We start from the raw sequence: 25,919 nt of genomic DNA on the forward strand, positions 1-25,919 counted from the left end.
CAAATAAAACTTACTACACTGCAGTGTAAAGTGAACTCCCTTTTCTGTCAGTTTAAGCTGGAAAGCCAATGTAACAATATTGCAAAAATTGCAAAATAGGTAACACTGAACAGCAGGTTGGCTGTGAATTTTCTAGTTATTGTCCGAATTTACTGTGCGAAGTAAGCCTTTTCAAAGGAGCTGATGTTCTCAAAATTTGTACATGGTTTCCAAATACTTTAAAAGTGTCTTAATTATGTAAATATTAACCTTTACACAGATCACTTTAAAGCTGGTTCATGTAGTCTTCCTCAAGTGTCAAACCTGGGGTTTTACCACTACTTAAGAGAACCAAGTCTGGGAAACAAGTATTTTCTCGCTTTCTCTGGAAACAGCCTATGGTAACAAGAAAAGGTTAAGAGGTTTTGTCCATTTCTATGGCTACAGGAAAAACTGGGCAACTTTGAAATAAACACAGTGTTTTCATTAATATGTTTTGGGGGGTGTTTGTTTTTACATATAACTTGATATTTAATTTAAGTTTTCAAGAATGATTCCGTTTATTGTGTTCCACGAATGTCAGAGTTGGGATGTACTCCCACTACTGAGGCTGCAAATTAAAAGGAAAAAATGTATACAAAAAGCAGTGAAAACTTAATCATTTAACTTTCCTGTTATAAGGCAGAAACCAAATATAGGAAAGGATCTTTGTTCTGATGCTTTTGGAGATGAATATTACTCCACAGCAAAATAACAGAAAAATCTTTCACTATCCAGGTACTGTTGTTCCAGCCTCTATTATCAAACAATATCATTCAGACTTTTTCCAAGCATCTTTTGTCACTCTATTCTGATCTCTTCTTCCTATTCAGATGAATGAAAGGAGTACTAACTAGTTGACATCACTCTAACTCTCCTTCAGAAAACTTCAAGACAGACAGAATTAAATAATGGCAGCCAGGAGCAGTCTCTTCCTTTTTCGAAAGCAAATTACTCTAGTAACATTTTTTTTTGTTTCTTAAACACAGTGAAATTCCCTACTCTTCCTTTTGAAATTACCTATATGGATCTTAAAGTAGACAAGAAAATGGTTTAAGTTCCCAAACCTTTCAGTGGCCCCATGAGCAGACGTTGCTCGAGCCCGTTGAATTTCATCTTCCAAGCGTCTTTTTTCTTCCTCCAAACGTGCAATGTCTTCTGGGGATCGTCTCTGCTGACTGATGAGCTGCAACTCCTGAAGAAGAGCCTCCTTCTCTTTGATGAGCTGAAGACGATCCCTGTCCGCTTCAGCCATTCCAGGCCAAGATTCATTATCTAGCAAGGCCAGCTGCTGTTGTATATTCGAAACTCTTTAAAAGAGGATAAATATATTTCAAAATGCAGGAGACAAAGATGAAGACAATTAAGAAGAAAAATACCAGAAGGTGAAGCCTGTTGACTTCTGTAACTTTTCTTCTAAATTTTGAAACAAGAAAATATAGAGGACTTTAGGATTATATGTTTCTGGTTTGGGGGGGGACGGGGAGGGAAATTTGGGGTTTTTTGCTTTGTTTAGTGTATTTTTAAACACTAAAGAACTGCCAGTGCTTCTAAGTGTGTAGCTGTATAAGAATTACAGTGCATTTATCTATCATGTGGACAATACCCGCCTTGACAGCTTTCTCTTTTTGAAATAGATCAATTCATATTTTTATAGCTCTTGAGTTTGCTGCCTGTACAGCTGATGAAGTTGAACATCCTTTCATTACTCATTCTTCCTCTATCAGATCTTAACTTGGGATTTCAAAAGTGCAGTGAGAAGCTAAAAGGGATGAAGGGGAGATGCTTATCTAGTGACAATAGATCCATATATTCATGTCCCACTGAGCACAGGAATGGTTGAAGGGGCTGAAAATATTAGGCAGTCCTGACAGACAACAAAATTTTAAGAATAAGCAAGCTGTCAGTAAAAGAAAAACAAGGTCTGGAAAAAAGATCTACTGGTTACAAAATACAGGTGGCTTTAGACGGATCCATCATCAAATCAAGCAATTAAATTAAATAAGCTAACTTGATTTTTTTTGTAGTAGGCTTTATAGCCTAACGTAGGTTCCTGTATCTCAATATGCTGAACCACTACATGAAACAGCAGTTGTAAGAATAATTGCACAGTTGACATTTTAAGAAAATGTTCTGCTAAAAACAAATTTTGAACTCTCATAAATATTATGAAGAACCCTAAAGCTAGACATTTCACAAATGCTTCTTTTGGCAAAATCTAAAGGTATATAAACATCACGGGGAGAACACTCTTCTACTGCTAGATATTTATGCTTGTCTTACAATGGGCAACTTAGACACTTTAGAATGTTACAGTGAAAATGAAAAGTAAGAGGAAATCTAACTTTCTGACTTTTGAACATTTGAAACTAAGAACTGTACAACAGTTATGCAGTTGTACACCTCATTTTCATCTTCACTTTGAAATGGTAGCATTCAAAGTTCAGTGCACCACAGCAGATTATCACCCTTTAAATAAATAAATAAATAAAAGCACATTTAAAGCCAGCCATAAAAGTGGGATATGCATTCATTCTTTTGGTTAAAGTAATCTTTCTTCCAAAATATCTGGTAAGAAAGAAAAGATAATAACAAAGCAAGGTAAAGGCACATAACAAGCCAACAGAAGATCCACAATGTGATAACGTGTGTTTAAGAATAAAAGAAAAGGCGTAGACAGGACAAAGGTAAGGTTTCCCCATCTAAAACCAAAACCTCATGGAGTCTTTATTTCATACTGACATCTGGAAAGTATTTGGCTATCTTATTATCAGGGGAAGGGAAATAAAATATCAATATAAGTCATTTTGCAAGGACTGCATTCATATATGAATAGGAGTTTTACTGTGAATTTTGTCAAATACATTTTTCCCCACTTCGATTTCATTTACAGCAAGTAAAGAACTTGGGTATTATGTTACATGTTAGTCCAAAGCAGAATACTTTATCAAGCCCTTCAATACCATTTCCTCCTCCTTGCATTAATAACCAATAGATACTGCCAATAGATACTGAAAGCACCATTGTGAATCAATACATAGTGTCTACATATTTCATGCCTCTGCTGTTGTGCATGAATTCCAGATGCAGCCTCCTGAAGAGCACCTCACCCCATTGACCAAACGTCAGGGCCAAGAAGAACGAGCAGAGTGAGGATCCCTCCTCTCCCCTACCCAGGCTGCTACGCTGTTGAAGATTCAGTAAACACTCCTGAAGGTGTGTACAGCTTGATTTTCAGGTGTTCGGTGCCAAATGAAACAAGTGGGGGCTCAAGGTCCTTTCAACAGAATTACAGAATTCAGGTACAATCGAGTTATCATAGCTTGGCAAGCGACTGTGAATCAGATGAGCCCTGGCAATGTATTTGAGTGACCATGTTCATAAGCGCTTACACAGCTTGTGGATGAAAGAAGACGAGATGTGTCTGGTGAAGTCTCTGGGTTGTTTTATAAGACAGCTGAAAGACTGACCCTCTCCTTCATTTTAACACAATTGTTTTGCTAGCTATTTTTCTAATGCAGAGTAAGCTGGTTAAGAAGCTGACCACAGGAGCAAATAAATGCTAATGCAGGCAATAAGGAAGAGAGAAGTACCAGCAGGCAAGAGGGGAAGGTGGGATCCCCCCTTTCAGTGCTAATTAACCACTGAATCCACTCGGCTGTAGAGTAACAAACCACCCTCAAGACAAGAGGTTTTAATTTAGACTCTTGAGCTTGCTGAGACCACATAACTCCCTTTGTGTACGACATTCCAGTTTGAAGTTTTGTTTTTTCCCCTCAATTTCTGTTATAATGATGCTTTGAAAGCAGGAAGTTGTTGTACAGTAACTTAATTATACTGTCATTAAAGGGAAAAGTACTGCTGTGGACAAGGTTTGTATCACTGAAGAGTTCCAAAATCAGATTAGGTATTTACTTAGATTCCCTTGACACTCTTAGCATTTCAGCTAGCTCTTCTTGTCTCTACGTCTTCCCTTTCAGCAAAGAAAAAGCACTCGCAAAAAGCTACATAATGCAGGAATCTGTTGGGAGGGGAACTTCAGCACCAATAAGTCAGGTTTCTGCAACCTGTATTTCCTTCAAACGAATTTTGTTGCTTGCTTTCCACTAAAGACTCCCTCTGTATGGTAAGTTCTTCCAAAAAGCTACCAGTGATAAACTTTTAAAAATTTATCTCCTTGGCTAGAAAACTTCCCTAAGGCTTTTATGGTCTCACTCACTTAAACCAAAGAAAAATATCAAAGGAGTCATGTTCAGTTCTGCTAAAAACATAATAAAAAAATCCTCTTAAGCATGTTCCATAATTGCAATTTGTCTTCTCCCAACACAAGCTTTTCTTCCCAAACACAATAAATGCATAAAGAAGCAATTTCACTGGGCTTGTCTATGCCAGATTTTATTCCTATACTACACCAGCCATTCTCACTGCTGGTATGTTACAAAAAGGTAGCTGGTTTGCATTTTCAGACTCAGGGCATATATTCACCTACTTTAAACACCCACTTAAATAAAGCAATGACTTGACAAAGATTGCAATTTAAAGGGGAAAAAAAAAAGTAGTTAGGATCCTTTGTGAAGCCTCTGTTTTTCAAACACATTTTTTCTTTCCTACTGGGTATTTTTTAAGATACTACTTCTTAAGTGTAGTCACTGTAAAAGAGTACTTTTATCTGGCCTAATGCCAGATACTAAGGTCCCTACTGATATAGCAATTTAACATATTCCTGGGGAAAAAACAGTTAATTTTGAGCCATCAACATTCCAGGCATTTTGCCCATTCCCATCCTTGCATAACAAGTGCTGAGGAGCTTGCATTCCACGCTCGAGTAGGTGGTATCAAATGACTGGTTTCCTAGGTAGGCAGACTGACTTGCTGCTTATTTCAGTATTGAAAAATTTCAAATGTGTATGAATATAACAGCTCCTGTTAAGCAGAAAAGCAGGAGGGGCACAGAGGGGACGACAAAGGTTTAACCTGGTGATCTTAAGTAAACACTGATTCAAAACGGCAAAGTTGCCCTGAAATGGCCATCCATACTAATGTAGCTAGAATTATGCCTAGCCCAAGATAATGTAGACATAGCATGAGGGTGGAGATCAGTACAGCCAGTAGTTTACTACACAAACTACATCACGGGGGCAAAAAAGCATGTATTTTCAGAATTTACAGCATGTCTGCATCGTTATAGATCTACACAGATCTCCCCCTAGACAAAATAGGGCAACCCTTCCATCACTGGAAATATCTGGGGAACCTCAAAGATTCTGTTAGCGTCTAACAACCTTATTTTCAAGACTGCTATCTGAACTCAGCATTAATGGAATTATACTGCTGAGCTCGAGAAGATTTCAGTTTAGAAGAGGTTATTTATTAAAATATAGCACGAGAAGTGCAATTAAAGTAAAAATCACTTTTTGTGAGATGAAAGAGACTGATCTACAATTACAATTAACCCCATGTTTAGACCATTACTCACATTATGAACAAGACAGGTGTCTTAGGGAGGGAAATACTCTGAAGCAATACAAAGGTCCTAACTCATGCTCATAAAAGGGACAAATCATGGGTATCCTACAGCTGGCACATCCTAACCTACAAGCTCTGCTCTTCCTAGCTTAAACAAGTTCTTCGACCTTACTTTGTCTGAATTTTCCAAGGAAAAAACCCAATACTCCCCTACATTTAAATGCCTAGACTTTCGGGTGACATATCAGACCACTCTACAGCAGAGGCCTTTGTTCCCTGTGGAATGGGAAGATCAGTGGGGATAAAATAAAGAAAAAACCCCACAGTTATGATCTGTAGAATGGTGGCAAGGATCACACAAATATGCAGACAATCAACATAAATCAGGCCAGCTCACTCTTTTCCTTAGGCTTATAATTGGACTCAGTTCTCTGCCACTTCAGGTAACAGGGAACTTCTCCCACGTATATCCAGAGAAGGTGGCTGTGGGACTGAAGACGCATAATAAAGGGTGTAAGAACTCAGTAATTTCTGGTATTTACAGACCCTCTTGAGAGTGGATTATAATTTTTATCCTAAGAGGGGAAGGCTAGAGAAAGGGGAAGAAAGACATGGAAGGAACAAGAAGTTGGGGAACTCAGCCAAATGCTCACAAAATTTCTCCACTGTGTCTACTTTGGCTGTTCCTGCACATATATGCCACTGTGGCTTTGGCAAAAAACAGGAGTACGCTCTGTAGAGTATCCAGCCTTCCTGGCAGCCCAATTCAATAACAAGGAGGTCTTAAATTGGCTTAAGACGCTCATGAAACCTTTGGAGTACACTGGCATTTTGCAGATAAAATTAGGTATTCACCTTTAGGAAAACTGCAAAGCCTGCTAAAACCAATGCAGGAGAGCAATTAGTATTCCCCAGTTCACAGGTAAACTGGTGTAATGAAAACTTTAAAGACAGTTCAAGAGCATGGCTCAGCTCCCTTTACAACCCAAAGGAAAAGTTTTATGTTTAAAAACTGACACTGGGAGATTAAGGTTTAGCTGACAGGGCTTACCCAGATATTTGTGTGATATCAGACAAATTACTTCATCCCTATATCAGATTTTCAGATTAGTTTAGCAGAATAAAGCGGACAAATCCACTGAATTTCACTATAAATTAGGCAATTACACCTTGAAACCTGCCTACACAAGATGAATTTTAACAGGAAAATACTTGACTGTTATTGTATCACTACTGGAATGTTGCTGTCAATATCCAACCAACATGTATTTTGTCAGTACAAGCACAAATTGCATTGACACACTTCTGCTTGTGCTAGTGCTTTTAAAAGCCCAACTGAAAATTAATTTTGGTAATGAGACAACAAGATTGCAACAAAGTAACTATTTAGCAACTATACTGAAAAGAAAGTAATAACATTCTTAAAGGGAATGTGGAAATATTAAGCATAGCTGAGGAGGAGGCTTTTTCAAGGCTAAAATAAATCTGTTGACAGCTGCTGTAAGATTTAAACAATTGAATTGAAAAATGACATCTTTAAATTCAAATTTACAGAAGGCACAAACAAGTTACTGCTTTTGCACCCAAATTAGATAAGCTAGTTGAATATGCTTGGATGTAATTAGTTCATTAAAGTCAGCTACCATCAAACTGGATTATAAAAAAAATTAACAAAAATGACAGTTAAAAATTTTGGTGCTTCTTATTGGAGGGATCATTTTTCATCTATTGATTAATACACTTCACAGGATATGACACACTACAGCAGTGACATTTCATGATCACTTGCTAAGATACTTCGGGTAGTCATCATACTGAACTGCACAACTTAAAGAGTTATCAAAGAAAAACAATTTGCTTTTGATTTCTCTTTCTATGAAGCAGTCTATTCAGAAAAGTGCTTGAGGGGTACACTTCCAGTGTGCAAATGCTTTCATGAGAGGTGGTCTCACTGAAATAGCAACTGAAACTAAAACCGGTATTTATCCAGGCAGCTTGAGACTGTCTGTTTAAAAAGACTGTCCTCCCCCCACTCCCGCCTCTCTGGAGGGCCACACTGACAGATCTGAGAGAAGAAATTTCACGGAAATAAGGTACAGTTTATTTAAAAATAATGGGGGGGGAAGAGAAAAGAGCAAAAGAAAAGTGATTGAGCCTCTCTTCAGCATGACTGGCAAGTTAAAAAGTAGAATTTACATGCCTCCTCCCAGAGCCTGGATCAGACACAGAAGAGAGGACCTCTTCCCCAGCGTGCTGAAGATGTCAGAACCCACAGCTCAAATACCCATGGGAAAAATTAAATTGCAAATTATCCAACTTCCTTCCAGTGGGAAAGGGAAGGGGGAAAAAAAAAAAAAGCAGCTATGTGAATGTCTTAATTTATGCAAAGGCCAAACCACTCAATAGTTAGAGAGATTTTTGAAGGAATTAAAATCAAATTACCTTTTATGAGGGAAGAGAGATATTTTGGGATTATAAGCCAACTTTTCTACTATCCCTGGGTCTCTTCTCCTGAATCTCTCAAGATAGTTCATTCAGAAATCCCAACACTGTGTTTCCTTGCTCAGATACCATTTACAGAGAACATATTTTTACTTTTAAGAACTACTTCACTACATACGGCAAATATTCTGCTTGTATCTAGAGCTGTATGATCTTCTGGCTAGTATTCACAAGACTGACTAAAATGCAGCACACTGCCCTTCAGTTTGTGGGGCTTTTTTCCTGCTTTCCTTTAAGGGAAAAGGCATACTTTTCTCCTCCAGTGTATTTTAAAAGTCTCCCTTAAAACTTGGAAATAAGACAGTTTCTCTGTTGTACTTATTTGCTATATGTTTCCACACCCCATTTGACAAGCAAGTAGTCATAATATATTGCTTTACAGTTGTGACATACTGTAGCATTTTAATTTTCTACTTTGTAGATTTTAATCCATCACAGCACATTCCGTCACCCACACTGTGCAGGAACAGTAGATATTTCACCAGCCAAGGGAGAACGAACACAAAGATATTTAGTAGAGACAAAAGCCCTACAGAAATGCCAGCAAGCTAAGGGGAAGGAATGCATGATAAATGAAGAATGCAACCACAGAGATAACTGGTAGGGGCAATGAGCTTTGTGCAGTTCCACTCAAAAGCTGAAAGCTGATTACTTCCGTACAACATACTGGGCAGAATAAGGCTACTATTTTAAAGCAACTAACATGCTTTTGCTAAATAATGGACCTTTGTCAGAGCCGCTATCCCAGGACAGCAAAACTACCCTTATTGCAATTACTATTCTCTAGTTGGAACGTTAGTTACCCGGATTTTCTACACTTAATTAACATCAAACCCCAGCTCACTTCTGATGTTCAGAAATACTGCATTCCACGCATAAACAAATGTTCCGTGTTTCCAGCTGAGAAGTGCTTCTGCTACTCAAAAAAAAAAAAAAACCACCCAAACCCACAACCACACCACCAAAAAAACCCCCACCACTCTATCTTTTCTCTGCAGTAACACACAAGAAGATAATTATTTTGAAAAACACATAGAAAAGGTATGTCAGAAAACTAACTAAAAACTTTTATTAAAATCTTCACAGCACCAGTGGCTCTGCTAAACTAAACAGTACAAAATGAAATGCTATCCTCCATCTTTCAGCAACTGTCATGAACCCCTAAATTATCACTGGACTATTAAGTGCTAAGGATTAAGCCTGTGACCAAACGGGACACTTGACGGGTTTTTGTTTTGCCCTTTTTATGCCCAATTATTTAACCTGTATTAGGTAATAGTCACTGGTATTCACATGCAGTATTTTACAATGCAGACTTTCATTCCAGTTACAAATCCTGAATATTTAGCTGTGTATCTCTAACATGCTTGCACCAATTTAATTTTTTTTGAAGCTAGTATTGCGTCCAAATGTGGGTAAATTTTCCAAGAACAACAAAACAGTGAATTGCCCTATAAAGCTTCCAATCCCTGCCAAGACATATGACAGTATTACAGTTTCCCCCAAAGAAAAAGTCACCAAAATATGAAAAAAATGAGGCAAAAGTATTGAACTTTAATTCCTTGTTCTGAGAGATGTAAAAAAATTGGCGAAATAGGCAAAGTTGAAAAGGAAAAAGAAAAATTCTAACCTAAAAAAATTAAAAACCTAAGGTTTTCAAAGTTAACTACACAGAATCTTTTAAGTGTCAGTCAATTTTAATAAGAGAATGTTCTATGAGCACGAATTAAATAAGTGCATAAAATTACTGCGTTCAAGTCATCATGTATCCCTGCACTATTGTCCTGAATATGTGGGAATTAGTTTGAAAACAATGAGGTTAAATGAGGACCCACTAAACTACACGACTAGATAGTATTTTTAAAATAGTACTAAATAAGAATATATTACTTTTACAAAGCCATGAAAAAACACTGCAAGACTGACCTTCACAAAAGAAATACTTATGATAAGGAATTAGACTGAAGGACTTAGTGAAAAATTAATCTATTTCAAGTAATTTTTATTTCTTCTTATTTTTATCAGATTTTTTTTTCCAATCTCAGCATTTATTTTTATCTAACCTTTTGTTCAGCTCTGAACATCTTCATTTATCTCACAGGAAATTCTGCATTCTTTCTTCACACTGAGTTCATTACTTCAGTACACTGAACTTAGAACACAGGTATGCAAAGCTCCGAATGTACTGACAGACCAGGCTGATAAGTGTAAATTTAAAGATTGTTTATACTGAGGTTTGAGAAGAAGGGGGAAAAACGTAAAACAGTTCAATTAAACTACTGCAATTTTGTGTTTATACAAGTGTAGAACAGCGCTGACATTTAGCTTTATCTCTGCAAACAAATATAATAATCTTATGATAAAGTCTTATGTTTACCTAAGTTTTTATTACCTGTAAGCTATTCAATAGTAAGCAAATTACTCTTCCTAAAGACATTTCAGCTAGGAAGCTGGTTCCAGTTCTACTTTGAAAACTTTAATCACAAGAGTAAAAATTAAAACCAACAAATTTATCTTTAATTACCTTTTCTTGGCCTCTTCATACTGCCAGTTCAGTCTTACTTTGTCTACGAGTCTTGTTTTGTCATCAAATCCATACTTTTGCAGAGTTGAAGAGCAAGGAAGGGGGGGGAAGAGAGAGAGAAATGAGATTTTAAAAACACTCTCACAACAAAGAAAGGGATAAATTAGTTTCACTTGCTGGACTCACTAAAAAAAACTCAATGCTTTAAGTAATAACATAATAAAAATCAAATTTATGCTTTAGAAATACAAAACTGGTTATTGCTAAAAATACAGAAGATAAATGAGCCCTTTCAATAAATTATGATCCTGGAAATGGAGTGTTAGGAAACAGAATCACTGATGAATGGTCAAAGCTTTTCAACTTTATCCATGTCTAAAACACAAAGGGTATTTTTAATTGAAATATTTTACTACTTGATACAGCTATGTTATGGATAGTTTAATTAAAAGTAATTCAGATTATATTCCCTGTACTGTGATGTGTTACCCAGCACTTAGATCATTAGTGCATTTTAAACACTATTACAAAAACATCACCTGATCCTTGAACCAGTCATAGAACGCGCATTTATGCTACAACTTCTACTGTATACAGTCCGGTTTCTACAGCAACTTCTCTCCATCTTAGGGCATCAGCAGTTCCCCTCTTCAAAAGTCTGCATACAGTCTAATACTTAAAACCCAAGTCCCTATTTAAGTGCATTGCTGCACCTTTGGATTTCTCATCTAACTGCTGCTTTTGCTCTCTTCATCATCACACATGCAAAAAATGCACCTCTTTTTTACTCACATTCCACTACTAATAATTCAGGAAAACAACTGACATAATTATGTAATTTTGTTTTCCTAACAAAAAACCTACACCTGATAAACACAATTTTCAGACTGTACTTGGCTTGTCTTGGATGGCACTCAATGTCTATTGTGAATGGGAAAACGCTGCTATGTTCCTTTTGGCAATTCATTTTGGAATTCAGTAATCACATCCACCACCAGTCTCAAAAATTACATCCCAAAGGCACCATCTACCTAACACACTGAAAGACAGCCTAGTGTTAGCTAAGATTTCTTAGATGCTTTAGAACTAAATCTTCTTAAAAACACAGATTTCCTCTTCTGTAGAGGCCCTCTGGAGACATCCAACTTGGCAACTAGTCAGCAGTGAAAGAAGACAATAGAGGAGAAATGGGATGATAAAAGCCTACAATTAAAAAGTTACATAGTTCAATAAAAATTTCTAACCAAATGTGGAATAACATCCAAACTATAGTACTATAACAAACTACAAACAGGTTTTCGTCTTGCTTTGTTGTCAATCTCATCCACCAAAGCAAATGTTTTATTGCTCAAGAACAGCTAGGCTGCCATAATACTAGCGTAAGCCAAATTTTTATTATTTGGAATACACAATTTCATTCACACAGAACTATTTCCAAGGAACGCTAATATGTTCTTCTCAAGTACCATATTTAAAGGCATATTTGAGCATAAAGGTATGACAGACAAAATCTTAAAAGTTTTGTTAGTTTTTAAGAAAAATACTTTGACACTAACAAATACTCACTCCCCTTGTCTCAGACAGAGGAAAGGAGCAGAGGTCTACCCTACATCTTTGATGTATATGAACAATGATGACAAGCATGATAAACACAAGATTAAAAAAAACCCCAACCAACCAACCAACACAAACAAACAAAAAAAACCCCATCCATCACTACTACCAGAATACTAACATCTCGTGCTGTTGCACAATCAAGTCTCTACTGCAACTTTAAGCTGGCTAAAGCGTTTTCTTTCTTCCTGCATCATTACACATATCAGTAAGTCAGAGCTGGTAACATGAAGAGAAGAGTTCTGCGGACACCTCAGCGAGAGTTACTACTCAAGAGATGAACCTGCAGTCACCAAAGTGATGACGTGAGAAGTGCTCTGCCAGGCTGGCTGAGTCTGGGAGCTGATTTTACCTGTCACTGACCTGCAAGCTCACCGCTATGCCCCTGTGCCACGCTCAAGTAGCAGAACCGCAAAGCCCACCACTCATGAGAGCCGATCACGTTCTCTGGAAACAATAAGCAAATGCAACTCCCTCACCACCAATACTGCTTTGCATTTTTCGCTCTGCCACAGCCAACACCTCTTAAATTAAAACAGGAAATAACAATGTATCACTAAAGCACAAAAGCAGCTTATTTTCTACAGCAAATGTCTTGCATAGGAACACATACCTCTCCAGTGATGTCAGTCTGTGAACAAGCATCACAGTGTTGTTGAGGTAAACAGGAGTCGCTGAGCGAACTAGAATTGTGCTGGAGATCCTGCAGGGAATCTGTAATACAACAGCTATTCCTGAATCCATCTGTTAACTTGGCCAGGCTCTACAGGAGAAGAGATTTAGGAAAAAAAAAAAAAAAAAAAAAAAAAAAAAAAAAAAAATCAGAAAAACTGATTTTTATAATTCTTTTATTAAGAGAAAACAAAGAAAAAAATTTTATTTTAGAAATATGACAGGTAGCTTGCCTATAAAGAGCTATTTACAGAAAGTAAAATTCATCGTAGTGTTACCAACATGCAGAAGCTTTGCTTTGAAGTAAACCTCTCCTTTTAAAAGATGCATCTAACAGTAAACAGATTTTAAATTATTTCTTTTAAATCTATGAATGTTTCAGCTTTTGTATGGCTTACAGTTCTTTAAATCTAGCAGCCGTCAACTTTCAGGTTAGCTGATAGGGAAGACAAATGTGATTCACCTGCCCTTTTGCCATCTTCTGCACAGGTTACATTCCTTAGCCACTACTGCTATCACATCCAGCTTGATGAATACCTTGTATTGATTGTAGTTTTATGACAGCTGATTTCACCCTTGTGCTCTCTTACCCAAGGTTCACATAGTTAAGAGATATTTTACACTTTGGGTTATGCAAGGGACATCTCTGAGATGTCTAGACGATGACACAAACTGTGAGGGTAAAGCAGACACCTCAAGCAGTCTTTAAGGGGGAAGGAGAATAAGAGAGAGTCACACAAAATAGTAACTTGTTCGACAATACAAGCTTGGTTGGCAGGCTTTTAAAATTCCTTTTAAAAAAAAATAAAGTTGTTAATATCACTTATTTTCTGATTGTGCATTCTCTCTTTTTCAAAAATTACAGATAATGTAGTACCAATAACAAAACCACACTGTGCAGGCTGTCATTTATGACAAAGGCCCTAAGCATTATGCATCAAAAGAACATTAAAAAAAAAAAAGTTAAAAAATTAAATTCCGTCCCCTCACCAGAAGATAAAAGGTAATCAAATTATGTGAAAAAAATCTATCAGAAATTTGACAAGCTGAATCAATTTATAAATCATAACATAATCAAACCACGTGGTTCTAAAAATACACATAAAAACTCTCAAAACTGCTTACTCCGGTGTGTAAACTACAGAATCAGAGACAAACCTGAAGCACTGCACAGGGAGAAGTCTGGCCCTCAGGAATCTCAGTGGCTCCGACAACTGGTGATTGGCAACAAGCCCCAGTTACTGTCCATATCCAATTACCAGATTTCTTAGTCTTCAAAGCGCAGTTTACAAAGGATAACATATCAATGCTGCCTTTTCTTACGACAAATTCAACTAATGGAGCCAAGAAGATAAACCTGTGTAACAGCAACTGGTTGGTGCTCACAGAACAGCAAGGCCGCCTCGAAGACGAAGGCGTCCGGTTTCGGAGCCTAGGAAGCATCCACGGGAACTGCAGCAGGCCCGAAACCAGCCAAGAAAAGCGGCTTTTTCTGGTGGCCTCCATTTCTGTCATACGTGGTCCATCCCTTTGTTCTCATTATACACTGGTCCCTCCCTCAGGCCTGCCTCCACGAGACGAAAAAGAGGGAAAATACCCAGCCTGGTGCAGGACGAATGAAGGAGTGGGCTCCCTACCCACAGGAGCGGGAGGCCTGTGCTCCCCCCACGGCCCCCCCAGTCACACATTTTGTCTTCTTCTATGAGGGAAAGGCAGGGTGAGACATCGCTCCCTCTCCAGTCACCGTCTGCCGGTACTACAAGGTCTGAGCGGGGCTGGGATTTTGTGCTCAGCCCTGGCAGGGACAGAGGACAGCGAAGGACGAAATAGTTCTTCTCAGTGCTGAGACAGCAAAATTCAGTTTCAAGTTACGTTGCCGAGAAGTCCCTAGCTAGTGTCTCTTTATCCTCCCAGACTTGCCGCAAGATTAACCATTCCACCACATGGCAAAAAACCTAGAATGTCTTCCACTTTATGAAAACTGAAAATTACAGGCTCCTGTCTTAAGTCTTTTCTTCAAAACTCACTGGAAACCATCCAGTCCTGTCAGTCTCCTGCCGTATGGACAATCAAGATAGATCCCTAATGCGTTTATAACATGGAAATAACAATTTCAAAGAATAGCTACACAAACATTGAACATCTAACATGTCCTCTTCCCAATAAAGCAGAGTCAGTCATATGAACAAAAATGGAGGATTCAGAAAGCCGGAGGTTTCTCCCAAATAAGCTATGTCCCGTTTGGCACTTTTGGCTAACACATATTATGTTACAGACATATGTAACACCAAAGATCCCGATGCCAGAACTTTTGCCTCTATTTCAGCTACCTTACGCACTCCTGGTGTGCTCCTGACACCCTCCAGCACTTCCTTGGCAGCTAATGAAGGGCAGTTTGGCTGCTGGCCACGCTTCCCATCCGGGTACACTTGCTGAACCCTGGATACTACTTAAAAATTACATAGCAGTTGGCAGGTGGCAATCACCAAGTAGCATCACCTTAACTTACATCTACACGCATAGGTGACTATGCTCCAGGCTAAGCATATATGCTTTGAGTCCTTCTAGCTGGATAAGTGAAAGCACAGCCTCCAGCAATCCTAACATGGAAAATTATAACCTGAGTTAGCATACTTTTAGATAGAAACAATTTACATAAACTGTTAGGAGTAATATCCTCCCCAGCTATGTGGAAGAATCCATCTTTCGTCTGGGGTTTATGGATTGTTTATGGCAATCCCACAGAATCTGCCAGACCAGTCTATCAATATGGATGTGAAGTTCTAGGCACACCAGCCCAGACCTATCCAAAAAGAGAGAAATGAGCACTGTCATTTCATCATTGTCTGTTGCTATCTGATTTAGGAGCTCTCTGCCACATACGATTTCATTGCAGTTCCTATCTAACCTATTTAGCCTGCTTCACTGGTAAAGAAAAGGAAAAAAGGAAGAAAAAAACCACAAAACCCAAAATCCAATGCTTCCTAAGGATAAAGTACAACATTTTAAAAGCACATGCACATACTGGAACAAAAACAAAAGTAAGAAAGGGAAGGGGGGCAGGAGAAGGGACACACACACACATATGCTGCTTTCAGGAACCTAACCACGCACCTTGATTACTCAATCTTACATAAAAAGTTCACCCAATTTTTTAGAGCTGTGACACTGCATATCTGGCTTGCTTTGTAACCACAGCACCCAGTTTAAATCTGACCACTCTCTCCTTCCCTGGTCAGCCTTCTCTCCAACACAACTCAATCCAATTACCATCTTTCCATGACAGCTACAATTTTCCAAGCACCTACACACGACTGAGTCACTTCTACTATGTTTAGTTCTGTTGCTTACACTGGCCAGATTTAAATTAAGAAATAGTAAGAAACTGTCTATTTCCTTTCTCTGAAATAATAAATCCCCATCTGTTTACACAATACTTCAAACTCCTCTATAAACAGCTTTCAAAACAAAAAGTTTTTCATAAGAAAGCTCTTGTTAGACCCCACCTGGAGTACCACGTTCAGCTCTGGGGCCCCCAACATAAGAAGGACATGGACCTGTTGGAGCAAGTCCAGAGGAGGGCCACAAAGATGAGCAGAGGGCTGGAGCACCTCTCCTGTGAGGAAAGTCTGAGAGAGTTGGGGTTGTTCAGCCTAGAGAAGAGAAGGCTCCAGGGAGACCTTATAGTGGCCTTCCAGTAGCTAAAAGGGGACTTACGGGAAAGCTGGAGAGGGACTTTTTACAAGGTCATGTAGTGATAGGACAAGGGGTGACGGCTTTAAACTGCAAGAGGGTAGATTTAGGTTAGATGTAAGGAAGAAGGTCCTCACTGTGAGGGTGGTGAGGCACTCGAACAGGTTGCCCAGACGAGTTGTGGACGCCCCATCCCTGGCAGCGTTCAAGACCAGGTTGGATGGGGCTTTGAGCAACCTGGTCTGGTGGAAGGTGTCCCTGCCCATGGCAGGGGGCTTAGACCAGATGATCTTTAAAGGTCCCTTCCAACCCAAACCATTCTATGAAAGCTTGTTTTACCAACAGTAACTTTAAAATGTAGCATATTCGAGGACAAAACAATTTCAAAATTGATAGGAAATTTCTGAACTCATTAGGAAGATACTTAAAATAGACTTGCACTTGTTTGACAAGGCTAAATAAATCCATAACAATAATCTTCAACTAATCATAAAAAGGCAAAACACAGAAAAGTTTAGTGATAACAAAAATAATTTCATTTTTTTGTTCAAAATTTTAAAAAATATCAGGCAGGAAGCTGGATATTTTTGCGGAGCACAGTAAATTGGCAGAAACACACAATTTTTACAACTGTAGATACTGTAAACTATGGCATTTAATCCCTTAATACAATTGCCACAAAACATGCAGAACTGTTTTGCATGCTAGGCCTGTGTGGAACTTCTAGATTCTCCTGGGCTGTACGCCTATTATTGGATGCTATCACAACAGTTTGTCATTAATTACAAAAATGATACCTCCTCGACTGATATTTCCTGTACGTCACGTAGACCCATGAAGAAGGATGGCGACACTTTTCATTTTCACTTCTGTCTTGTGCAACCTCTACATGCTGGTGCTGCCAGCATTGCCCAATCCTTGATGCTAAGCTTGATCCTAGACTTCTAATTCCCTCAACACTGTATTTAAAGAAACTGCAAGTGCACCTAAAGCTGGTTTAATAGATATGATTTTCAAGACATCTCAATGTTTACAGCTAGATTTAGTGCCACTGAGGACTGCAAATGTAAGGAAAAGGGGGGGGGGGGGGGGGGGGGAATCTAGTGGGGGAGTTAAAACAAGGCCAGTAGTTAAGCTGCTCCAAGATCTCACACACAAGTCTTGAAATTACCAGTTAGTTTCCTAAAATGTGCGTCACTGCATCCATGAAGAACTGCCTTTCTAATCGTTTCTTGCTAGCCAGGCATGTGGAAGACTGAGAATTACTTTAAAACTTGGCCAACGCAAAATATCAAATATGTTAAAAGTTGCCAAGGCAGAAACTTTTCATAGTGACTTAAGTGTTCTGTCTACTTGAACAAGGATTTGTGGTCCATCAGCTGACCTTTGGGTAATGCTTTGGAGACTGAATAATTGTATAACTATGGATATTCATTATATGTAGGTTACAAGCTACACATATCATTTAACAATTAAAAAAATACCAGTGAAACACTACTGCAGAGAAAACTGAAAGAAAACGTTTGAATGGCGATATTAACTTAATACAGTCCCAAAAATTTAGGTAACAAAGATGCCTTTTTCCATATAGCAGTTAGAAGACTGGGTGAAGATAACTGTCCCTGATACCCCTCTGTATCTGCAGCATATTTGTGCAATTCTATGCTGAAGTCCCTGTGGTGGCAGAGTCATGGCTCTTTGAACAAGCTTTCATCACATTATTAACGCAGACATAGCAACTGAGAGCTCGGAGCAGGATGCAGAATCCGTTCAAAAGTCTGGTCACTACTCGGGCATGTATCTCCCCACGATCCTCATGCATTCATTTAAAGCTTTCATGATGTTTTCTGTATACATTGCATTTAATCATGGTCTGAGGATTTTGTGAGAACATTTAAAATTAACATGTGTCTTGATATGGGTACTTAAGAGGAGAATTTGGGGCAAAAAAGGAGAACTACCAAACTGTGGCATAGTGACACAGAGATCCAGTTTTGTGAAATGCTTATAAAAGAAAAAAATCACAGTAGACAAACTGGTAAACGTTTTAGCACATGACTTCTCAGTCCTACTTCATTATAGATAACACAAAGAGACATTAAACAAAATGAAAAATAAATAACATAAAACTTAAAGTTTTTTTTAAAATGCAACATAATTACTCCATAGCAGTCTTTGATACAGTCAGCAGCAATAGAAAGCTATATTCAATAAAGACATTGATCTAAATGTAAGAATAGTACATTACCTAAAACAAAAGTAAGAAATGCATATAAAGTCTTGTGTTCACAGTATAGACAATGACTACTTACCTCTTTCGAGCTGCCTGCTATTAGCAATTATCAAACAAAAAAAATCAGTGTAGGCCACCCACTTCCTTATTTAAACTTGGTAACCCCAATGCAATCACAAACAAGAAAATAGAGGTAGGTTATTACTGTTTAGCAGCTATTTGTTCAGTAGCATATTTTTTACCTGCATAAGGTCCTGCCTTTCTTTTTCACCTGTACATATAGCTTTCTTTATGGTTCGAAGCTCACTCATTATAGCTTGTGCTTCATCCAGTCTATAATTTGTATGAGCACTTGACATCTTACGATCAATCCTGTTGAAAAGATTAAGACAAATTCAGGAATTTTCACATAATCAGAAAGTGCATAGACATTTTAAGACCTGTTGTTCATTCATGTACCACTTTATTTCCAGGAATAAAATGATACTCTACTTGGAATTAACACAGCACTCAGTGCCAAGTACACTCTAAAGACAAAGCAATGCAATTACTTACCCAGGTTCTGCAGAACCAACAAATTTCCTGGGTTTAGTATCCTAATACAGAGCGAGCTTACAGGTAGTGTCTGTGGACTATTTCACGCAACAGAAGTAAAATCAACCTAAAACTAACCTATAAAGATATTAGCAGTCCAGCTGTCATATTTTCCATGCAGCACTACACATCACAACATCTCTTCCAGGACTTCTATATGATCTTTCTTCAGAAGTTTCTAACACAAGCATTTCATTTTCTTGGGAAGAAATTTTTAATTCCTAAAATTTTATTGCAAATGCTTTCCTGCCACTATGGGCATCTTTGAGTATCTCGTCTAGAAGACATCATTGTCCTGCACTAAGGAATATCACATGGGACCATTCCAGAAGGTTTCAAATGCAAACTCAGCAAGGAGCAAGAGCGCTACTCACTACATGAGATTGAAGTACTAATAACATTTCCACCTTGCCATAAAAATCTCTCATCTTATGTGGGACATCCACTGTCTGATCCACTTTTTTTCCAGCAGTTTGCAATAGTAAAGGACAACAGATCAGGACACAGAAGCCTAGTCCAGTGTACCATCTTCATAATTTGCTTTGATTTATAGATAAAGAACAAGACCAGATACTCTGCAGAACTTACTAGAACCACCATTTGGTCTCAGATTTACAATGAAAAGCTATGGGTTTTTAACAGGCTACCCACAGCCATTAGTGAAAATTGTGTTAAATTCCTGTTAAAATATGAAAAACCTCAATTTTCCTGTTAATCTAGCATAGAAAGTGTGTATATAGAAAAAAAGGTGGTATGTGTAATGGTCCCTAAGCCAATGCTAAGAATGAACATCTCCAGGAAAAGGTGACTCTGGTTAACAGAATTAAAGATAAAACATACATCGGTCATTACAGAGGACATCAGTCTATAAAAGGATGTAGTAGGAGAGGGTACACTATACATATATGACAAGAATACTCAAACTCTATTTAAAATATTGAGAATAACTAAAAGTTTCAAGGCAGGTATTATATCAAGCTAAGAGTGTCAAGAACACTCACTCAGCATGTTCTGCCAGTTAAACAAAATCAGTGAAATTTCATTTGCAGCAGATTACTTGGTTTAAAATTAAAATATTAAAATGAAAAATCAAAAGGCTTGAATGAAAATCCTGTGGTTTTATTGTGCAGCTCACAATATTTAGGAAAAAAAAATGCAGGTTAAGTTTCTATGGTTTTGGTTTGTTTGTTTTTTTCTGACAGTTCCTGCTTTTGGAGTCAACACAAAGTAAGTCTGAACCTCAACCTTCCTACTTAAACACAATTTTCCCCATGTTGCATAAGAAAATATATAAGCCTTTATGATATTTGGTTCAAGAACAAGAAAGGACTTAAATGTCATGTGGATTAAAGGGGTTTTTGGTTAGGTTAGTTTTGTTTTCCTTTTAAGATGTTTACTTGAGTCTTCACTAATTTATAGTTAAAATCCTGAAAAGATTAGATAAAACCATGGTAAAACTACTAATCCAATTCATTAAAAGTTACATGAAAAAGATAACATGTGGTTTTATCTGAAGGTTACCATAATGTTAAGAACATAGATTCTGCCCAAACATTAGACCTGAAAATGCCTCTTACAAAACTGCTCATTATACTGTTTGCCAGGTCCAAGGTGGCATTTCAGGAAAAGGAAATTATTTAATTTCAACCAGATTTTTGTCCAGCTACCCACATATTCATGTTCCTGGACGTCATTTCGGAGCCCAACTTATGAATTGGTATTTGTTTAAGGAAAGAATCAGAAAAGTTTCTACTGCCAGAAATATTTGAGCTTAAATCAGTATTGCTGTCAACCCAAACTGACTTAAGTATCTTACAAAATTATTTGTTATTTATTGTCTGTTACCTCCTTTCACAAAGCTCTAGTTTGAAAAGCCACAAAGTTAACAGGAATCTTCCGTTTTATTAATGGAAAAGAGCATGACACAAATACAGATTAGACCTTTGTATGAACAGAAAGAACATTCAACTAATACCCAAAACTATGAATAAAGTATACATTTTCTGAGGAAGATGTTTCTAGGATACACAGACTATTAATACACTTGCAATACTTCCAGTCCTATAGGGCAGTTTCCATGTTCCTCTATTGTTCTCCACAGGCCTTCAAACACACAAGACTCCCCCCATCCTCACCAAAGCTCAGGTCTGTAGCCGAGTTAAAATCTAATTTAATTTTGTCAGGTCTCATATGCTCTAAACTAGCCTGTAGCTACAAATTGTTTAGTCAGTCCTAATTCCCTGTCTCTCCCAACTTCTCTCAGCATTCACACCGCTCTCGGAGCCAACTGGCCAAGTTTTCATTTCCTTTGTTGCTAAACGCCTTCCTCCAAAATTCCTGCCGTCGAGCAGAAGGGTCACTGAAAACACAGGGGAGGAGGAACTGCTCCTCCTCCTCAGTCCCTGCGCCAGGTCAGAAGAAGGAGTTTGTTCCAGGAAAGGCTCATCTTTAACCCTATAACTCTGGACTGCGACAGGATCAGCCGCACCTTGGGCAAAGGCGCCTGCGGAGGTTGAGGAACACTGTCATGCAGGGTGGGATTTTTGCAGGCTTTAAACGGTGAGCTCCAGAAAGTCTCCAGTGGGCAAAGGCAGACTGCGATGTCCAAAGGCTTATCACAACATTGCCAAATTTGGATGAAACAATAGAAAACACAGCCCTAAGAAAAAGCTGCAGCACTACAAAGTTTGAAATTCTGACCGTATTGAAGTTGTAGAGGTATTAAAAAGAAAAAACTTTAATCCTCTCTCCCTCCACTTTTCTCTAGTTGCTTTGTGGTTCGGTTTTTGGGTTGGGTCTTTTTTTTTTTTTGTCTCCTCAAAGATGGCTAAGCCATTTTACTAAAATTAAAAAGAACAGAAAACAAAACACAGTCCAAGGCAGACACTGTACGTGGAAAATGTCAATGCAAGAGATTTGCATTTAACAAAGGCATCTGAATCAGACAGCAAAATAAATTGATGGAAATACAGAGCAACCTAACCACCCTCACGATAAAATATGTCTCTCCTCTAAGAGCTATACCCAGCAGAGGTGCCCAGGAAGTCGCATGGCAGCAGGTTCTGATACCTGCTCATAATGCCATTCTGGTCAGACTTTCAAAGCAAACATTCAGCCAGATGTAAAGTCCAAGTGTGACAGCTCCTAATGTTGTTCTTGGCTTATACTTGAAATAAAGTGAAGAACACGGCTTTAAAAAAGCTGAACAGGACGCATGCCATTCTCAGTTTGGCAGTTACTTGAAGATTTGACCTAGCACAAGAAGGAAGAAAAATTATGCAGACAAAAAGTTTAGAAAAGGTAACAAAAGGGGAAAATGTCTGAGATGTAAGAAACTTAAAAAAAAAATTTCTGCATATTTGTTTTAAAAAAAAGGAGCAATGAGTTTCTTTTTAGACAATATACTTACTTCACGGATATGCAAAAACTAAAATACTTCAGCTTTGGTACTTGACTCGAGTGACCCTTCTCTCCTGACAAATACAAGCAGTAGGGGAGAGATCGCCCAGGGACAACCTAGAGCACAGTTAGGCTTTTAGCCTGATTTGTCTGCAGACTACACAAGGAGGCTAGAGAAACTTCTCCCTTCGGTTGTTAGCGTGAGTACTCTCCAAATCGGCTCACTTCCAACTAGAAGCAAAATACTCAAAAGAAAGCACGTATCTCACCAGAAGGACAATTAAAAAATTACTTAAAAACACAAAACAAAGAAAAACCAACAAGCCTCTGGTTCACAAGTGAAGTCGTCACTGCAGAGAGCAGAGCTCAGCAAGGCACAAACACTGACAGAAATTCACTCCAATCCTCCCCAGCTTCAGCAAGCAACAACAAATGCCACCCAGTGCACCAACAGGACAGAGGGTGACCATAGCAATAGCAGCAATGAGCAGCACCGAAGCATTGAGTTTTCATACTTGAACTTTTAAACTAGATGATTAGAGTGACCACTGACTAATCAGATATGCTTTAAAGTAATTCCTCTCTTGTATGCCTCACCTATACCGCATCCTGGAGTATGGGCAACTTCACTTGGGCTAAAATCCAAGACTAACATTTGTCGTCTTAATCATTCACAGACTTTACTTTTCAAAAAGTTGCACTATCTTAAATGAATTATATTAATTAAAACAATCTTGAGTTTCAAATGGCCTTCAAATACTTTCATCATCCTAGTCAACTGGTTAGTCCTTTTATAAAACAATTGAACCTACACCCTTAAAATAACTCAATAACCAGTAGGAAAGCAAATAAAGTAGAAAAGGCAAGGCAATTCTTACTCACATCAAGAAAATATGATTAAGAATCTTAAGACAAAATTGCTTTTGTTCTGTTACTGCTTATGTATCTAGGCCACCATCCTAAAACGTTGACTATACCTAAATTATTACTTAAAATATTTGCTGTTTCAATATACCGAGTGCTTTATTTTACTAATTTTCAGTTAATACCATACATTAACAATTCCCCTAACTACCTGTAAATACTTAGTGTAGTCAATAAAAATGTATTTATGCCTGACAATTATTACATTATATCTGCCAATGAAGGATTTTGGCTGAAAAAGTTTTCTTCTCTGAAGCTTTTAAAATGCATTGTAAAACAAAAGAACGTTGTAAGCTTAAAAAAAAAAAAAAAAAAAACCAAACAAAAAACCCAAAACAAACCAAGCCCCAAACAATATGAAGTGCATGGGCTACTCCCTCTCCTTTAAAAGTTAAATCTGAGTATGTCCCTTTATATCATTTTGTTACCGTAATACCAATCAAAATCAAAGTTGGAAAATAAGTAACCTAATTGCTCCAAGATCCCTGAAACTTTGCCAGAATTCCTGAAGCGAAAGTGTGCGCCCATACTTTGTAGCACCAACACAATAAATCCGAAACGTCAAAATATTTCCACAGATACTGTACTTATGCTGCAAAACGCATTAGACATGCAACAGTTCCAACGTTTTTCAGGAAGCGCCTGCATTAGGCAGTTCTTTCACATGCATGCTGGAAAAAATGCCAAGTTTTCTAAATGCATGGCCACATGTCCAAGGCAAACGCAAGAGCTGTTCAACACATGGTCTAGCCCCTGGCCTTGTTGAACAGATCTGGAAGCCACAACAACCTGTGTTTACCTGCCATCTTCTCCATGGCCTGGCAACCTCTCTCCCTACCCCACCGGGCATCCTGCATACGTGCTACGCGTGTAGGTGACTAAGCGGCGCACAGATGGAAGTCACTCAGTTCCCATCTGATGGCCTGCGGGAAGAGTGGCAGGGAGAGGGTCACCACAACAGGTCACAACCTTTCCCACCACTGAGCGCAAAAGAAACAGAGCACCGGCTGCCTAATAGCCCCGGGGGCGGTAGCAAATTGCCCCAAGCTACCTTTCCGCACAGGGAGGAGACAAGGAGTCGCACTGACATGCGCTCATTCTGCAGACATGCAACAAAACCCAAAGTCTCACAGACCATCAGATTTGCAGTACATGCACAAATCAGCTATGCCATGCAGAATGAGACGGCCTGACCGTAAGGTAAAAGGAAGAAGTAGTGTTGTGGTGTCCAGCCTCCCCCCCAGGAGAAGTACCGTGCCCAGCCAGAAAGCCTCGGTACTCTTCACAGGAAAACTACTCCACTGCGTGGTGCTTTGGGCTGTGCTCCAGGCACTGGGTATGTCCAGAAAACGTTTGGAAAATATTTTAAAAATCTAATTCCACCTCGACAACATCTTCAGAAGAGTTAAAGAACAGGGCCTATAAAACTGTTTTTGCATGTGGATCTATGAAATCACCACTCCAACCAATTCTGTCCAACCCTTCTTCCAACATTTCACACTGTTCTCACCCAGCATCACTATCATAGCAGAAACTCTGAAGCAAAGCAATTAAGAGGTTTCAACTTTTTTTTCTTTTTTTTGGCAATGCTTTTCTAAGAAATTCATTCCAAGGCGAATAAAGAAAAAAAAAAGATCCTCCCACAAACTATTAACTTACTCTTGCAGAGTTTCCACTCCTTTTTCCTTATATTGCAGCTCCTGCTTCATCTGTGCCAATTCTCGTTTTAGCCTAGAAAGCTGAATATAACAAGATAATTTAAAGTAATAATATGTAACAGAAACTTTCATAATAAAAATAATTGTTTTTCAAATACAAAATCTTAAGTTACTTTAAAAAATGGGAAGTGATAATCTAAGTTCCCTTCTTTTTTTGCTTTAAAATTTGCATTAAAATAACAGAAGACTTTCTGAAATATCTAAGACCCAGTCTAATAGCAGTCACAACATTCAGCTTTCAAAGTATCTATTTCCTCATCTATTCCATTAGTTAGCTTATGCTAACAGCTAGCAAGTTTCAATCCATATGATTCTTCTTTTCCCCTTGTAGCAGACAGACGCCTCTCAACTGTCTTCAACTCTTTAGTCAACTTCAAAAACAGACTGAACATTCAATGCTGCTAATTTTTCAATCTGGGAAAACAAAATCACTGGCAACAGAACTGGTCTCTCTCCCAAAAATGGCAGCCTGATTTTCTACAGTTATTTTCATATTGTCCTGCCCTCTCAATCCCCCCCGCCAATTACCTTGATCCAACTAGTGAGCACAAATCAAAAGTGA

At 38.3% G+C, this 25,919-nt stretch overlaps 1 protein-coding gene across 4 annotated transcripts in view; it reads right to left on the bottom strand.

The window, feature by feature from the left end:
- WWC3 (WWC family member 3) overlaps positions 1-25,919 on the bottom strand; it is a 103,836-nt gene that overhangs the window by 29,568 nt on the left and 48,349 nt on the right. For all 4 annotated transcript variants that reach the window (XM_069770419.1, XM_069770417.1, XM_069770416.1 and 1 more), the window contains exons 5-9: positions 25,299-25,378; positions 18,965-19,094; positions 12,738-12,887; positions 10,511-10,584; positions 1,086-1,328 (exon numbers count right to left, since the gene is read on the bottom strand). In XM_069770419.1, the coding sequence (XP_069626520.1) occupies positions 1,086-1,328; positions 10,511-10,584; positions 12,738-12,887; positions 18,965-19,094; positions 25,299-25,378 (677 nt within the window). The remainder of the gene's footprint in view (positions 1-1,085; positions 1,329-10,510; positions 10,585-12,737; positions 12,888-18,964; positions 19,095-25,298; positions 25,379-25,919) is intronic.

The sequence above is a fragment of the Haliaeetus albicilla genome, chromosome 25, assembly GCF_947461875.1.
Source record: "Haliaeetus albicilla chromosome 25, bHalAlb1.1, whole genome shotgun sequence".
Lineage (NCBI taxonomy): Eukaryota > Metazoa > Chordata > Aves > Accipitriformes > Accipitridae > Haliaeetus > Haliaeetus albicilla.